The 4,524-nt window shown below is 32.4% G+C and overlaps 1 protein-coding gene across 1 annotated transcript; it reads left to right on the forward strand.

The window, feature by feature from the left end:
- The first annotated feature begins 2,565 nt into the window (after positions 1 to 2,565).
- On the forward strand, positions 2,566 to 4,069 carry LOC112002896 (ethylene-responsive transcription factor WIN1). The gene is made up of 2 exons (XM_024035053.2): positions 2,566 to 3,109; positions 3,236 to 4,069. Exons 1-2 carry the CDS (start codon positions 3,030 to 3,032, stop codon positions 3,804 to 3,806), a joined length of 651 nt encoding a protein of 216 aa, XP_023890821.1. The 5' UTR covers positions 2,566 to 3,029; the 3' UTR covers positions 3,807 to 4,069.
- Positions 4,070 to 4,524: the final 455 nt, after the last annotated feature.

Consider the following 4,524-nt stretch of genomic DNA (forward strand, 5'->3'; position numbering starts at 1 on the left):
ACTCATAAAAATAAAAAAAAAAATTCAAAATTTAGTTGTCTTTATTTTATCTAATTTGTCTTGAATCATATCGGAACCAATTTTAATTTTAATTAATATCACTTCATGGGGTCAAGATTGTATTGTATATCAATTGACACCTCTTGTTCAAGATTTAAATCTTTCCCCTCTAATTATAAATTATAAATAAATAAATAATTCATGAAAACATCGATTTCTTTTGTAGGAATATGTATGAGAAAATACTAAAATTTATATTAAAAAATGGAGGAAATGAATTTGAAAGTATAAAAGCAAAAAGTGGTTTATATGGGAATATATCTTATCTCAATTTGAACTGGATTTTTGAATGAAAAATTAACCAAACTAAAACAATAAATTAATTATGTTGTTTTTTATTGATCTGATCTTGTCATTTGCCAAACACCCCCAAAATTTCATAAATAGATTAATAGAACAGTTGGCTTCGAACCACAATTTATTCCTACAAATGGGGAATAATATCACAATATCAAACCCCCCATCCCCCCCACCCCCCCAAAAAAAATTATTATCAAATTATCATCATGTAGTCCTATTTTATAAGAATTTAGAATCTTTATGTAAATAAGGGTGCTTTGAAACATTTATAAGAAAATAAAAATGGTAAATTACACTAAGCTGTATTGAGGTTGTACAAAATGACACTATTTTAAAACATTATACCAATTAACTTTGTACGAAATTACACTTTTCTAAATGAGAAGGAATTAAAAATATGTATATGGAATAGACTACTACAGAGAAGTCATAGCGTGATAGAATATACTATAAACTTATTATATTTCTATAAACTTTAAGGGGAAGTATCATTTTCATCGTTTAGAGAAAGAGCACTTCATGAAAGCATAATAAGTGAATTGGAATAGCCAAGAGTTTTGTAATTCAACTTACACTTCTTAGTAATTCTCGAGGAGATATTCATGGTTCAAACTCTCCCTCCTCAACTATTGAATTTAAAAAAATAAATAAATAAAAAAAGGTGAGCTAGAATAGCCAAGAGCTTTAAACTCAATTAGTACTCCTTGGTATTTTTAGAGAGGATGTTCATAGTTTAAAAAAAAAAAAAAAGTTGGTGAATGTCTTAGAAATTATATCTATTGTTAATATTTTATATTTTTTTAATAGAGAGAGAGAGAGAGAGAGAGAGAGAGAGAGAGAGAGAGATGCATGTAGAATTGATCTACCCATTTAGGACACGTTTGGTACACTGTAATGATTATTACATTAGAATAAAAATTAGTATTACAAGGAATACATTAAGTTGGAATGTAATGAGTATTATTATTCATTAATTTGGTGATCATTTAAAAACAGAATTCTGAGTATAAAAAGAAGGTGTAATTAAATCATTTTAAAGTCAAATTTTCTAAAATACACTTATTTTAGGATGTTTAAAATAGAGCTAATAATTAACAACAAGGAAAATTTATTTTCTTTCCCTTTGAAAATGTGACAACTAATGACTTTTTAGAAAATTTTTTAAAAAAGTTATTACATAAGGTGAAAGAATAAACATTCAGTACTTTTGATAAAGAATAGTTATTCTTCAAAAAATAGTTATTTTTCATTTTGAAGAATAACTATTCATAAGGAATAATTATTCATTGTAATAAAAATATAACCAAATAACCGAATAGTTATACTATAGGAATATCTATTACATTACAGTGTCTATTACATTCTCCAACCCCGTTTAAATTTAGAAGTGTTTAGATTCATGCCATCCTATGTAAATCGAAGCAAACGTGTTCCATTCCATCTCTCTCTTTCTCACTGAGTCACTGTAGAGGACCACCTCGTGTTGTAATCATGTAAATCGAAGCAGATATACATCTTCTCAACTCCAATCAATCCAAGCCAACTCCATGGACAAGATAGATCTATTGTGAGTTTTGGTGTTTATATCCCCTAATCACCCGTCTGAGTTCATGCTTGAGAAATTTTGTGTTGACAACTAACTCGTAACCGCCACCAATCAAATCAAATATCAAAATGAGCGATACATCGGCAATTCAAGCTTTTACATAAATCGACCCCGATAGTGCAGTTCTAAAACTCCTCCAAAACTGACCAATGTACATTGGAGTAAAATAAATTAATAATTATGGAGTTCATCCGTACACTCAGTTGCTAAACGTTGATGCGAATATCTTTTGTGTGGTCAATTTGATTAGGCTAGACGTCAGTAGAGAGTAGATATCAAAAGACTTAAGGAAGAGACTGTGATGAATAAAACCAAAACCCTACATTCGAACCCACCAATAAAATGAGGACAGTGCATCAATTTCCCTTTGACAATGACATTGGCCGTAATACAGTCTCCATCATCGTTAGTCACGTGGCAATTTCCAGGGCATCTTTGGCCCCCAAAAAATAAAAAAATCTACAATTTAAATATACTTTGCAATATTACACAAAGTTCAGCCACGTGTGAAGTCCGTAATCATCAAATTCATATTAACATGAAGTGATAATTATTATTTGCACAATGATTACAAGCAAATGATCAAGAAATAGAATAATTTATCTCGATTATATCAAAAACAATATGTCGTTTTTTGTGCTATATGAGTTCTATCTGTTTTTGTTTTTGTTTATTTAGGGTAACCACTAAGCAATAATACATGGCTAGCCTAGCTATGCCCATGTATATGAAAGCAATTCATATTTGCTAAAATGGGACACCCACACCCACAAGCTTAGAGTCATAGACGACGCTTGCACATGTCATAAATGACAATAAACAAGCACAGGCTAGGTCAAGCACATTCATTTATTGGGGAGGTTACTCTACATTAAATGGAAGGGTTTAGGTGACAATGTTTAATACAAAGGCAATGGATACTTTTAGTTCGCTGACAGTGCACGTACCTTTTCAGAGAACCGCTCACTTCTCACACCCTCTATAACTATATCTTCTTTCTCTGCTCCCTCTGTACTTTACTATCACTGCCTCTCTCTCTCTCTCTCTCTCTCTCTCTCACAACATGGTGCAATCAAAGAAGTTCAGAGGCGTCAGGCAGCGTCATTGGGGTTCGTGGGTATCCGAAATACGCCACCCATTACTGTGAGCTTCACCTACTATATCCACATTACTCTAAACTATCTTAATATATCTAGTTCAAACTTTTATGTTTCTTCACTTTTTGTATCAAAGACCTTTGTTTATTTTGTTATTCTATGTGTTTGATAGGAAGAGAAGGGTGTGGCTAGGCACATTCGAGACAGCTGAAGAGGCAGCTAGAGCTTATGACCAAGCTGCCATTTTGATGAGTGGGCGCAATGCCAAAACCAATTTCCCAATAACACAGACTCCGACTGGGGAAACAAAGAGTAGTACTGAGGAATCTCCATCATCACCGAAGGGTGGTTTATCAGAAATTCTACACGCTAAGCTTCGAAAATGTAGCAAAGCACCTTCCCCATCCATGACTTGTCTCAGGCTTGACACTGAGAATTCTCATATTGGAGTTTGGCAAAAACGTGCGGGTCAACGTTCTGATTCCAATTGGGTCATGACTGTTCAGCTTGGAAAGAAGAACAGCAATAATAATGCCACTGATGAAGCTCAAAATAGCTCATTGCCTTTGTCTTCTGATCAGTCTCCGCCATTGATGTCAGGGCCTGAACTGAGAACAGAAATGGATGAAGAAGAGAGAATTGCACTGCAAATGATAGAGGAGCTTCTTAACAGGAATTGTCCTAGCCCTTCTTCATCATCATCATTTGGTATTCAGGAAGGAGAGGAAAGTCTTTACCTCTAGTCTTTTATCTCATGATTACTAAATTATATGGCGAAACAAACTTCTTGTGTTCGTATAGAGTTTACTTTCCTTAATTATATGCGTAGCATAAGCATATATACTATGCGCACAAAGAGAAAAACCCATATGATAAAACCAAAACCAAATCAATGTCTCAAGGTTTGGTTATATGTCAGTGTGATAGTGAATAAATGGAATTGTGTTCTATTACAATTTACTTCTCATATTGTTGAGTGAATGATACTATTTTTTTTTTTAATGAATGATACGTTTTTAATTAGTTTCTATCATGTTTTCAAAAAAATAAAAAAATAAAAAGTTTCTATAATTATTTTTTGGATCACCTTAGAACATTGGAGCATGTGGAACTATGTTCAGTTACATAGTATATAGTCTTGCATTTCTCAGCAAAAAATGAAAAGAAAAAAGAAGTATATAGTCTTGCATTATATTTTCTGCCCTGAAGCAAAAGGCAAGAGTTTCGTTTCAATTTAAAATTTCCAATATTTGGGATGATATTAATTCTTTAGAATTCTACATCGGCCACGGCATTGTGGGAACGAAAATAACCTTTTTTAAATAATGCTATATATATATATATATATAGAGGGTCACCTACCAAATTTAGCAATTTTGTCATCATACATGATTATATGCTTAGCCATTCCCGTGTATTTGTTAACAGTATGACGAAAACCTATTTTGCATACGGGATATG

This window comes from Quercus suber, unplaced genomic scaffold, assembly GCF_002906115.3.
Source record: "Quercus suber isolate HL8 unplaced genomic scaffold, Cork oak 2.0 scaffold_625, whole genome shotgun sequence".
Lineage (NCBI taxonomy): Eukaryota > Viridiplantae > Streptophyta > Magnoliopsida > Fagales > Fagaceae > Quercus > Quercus suber.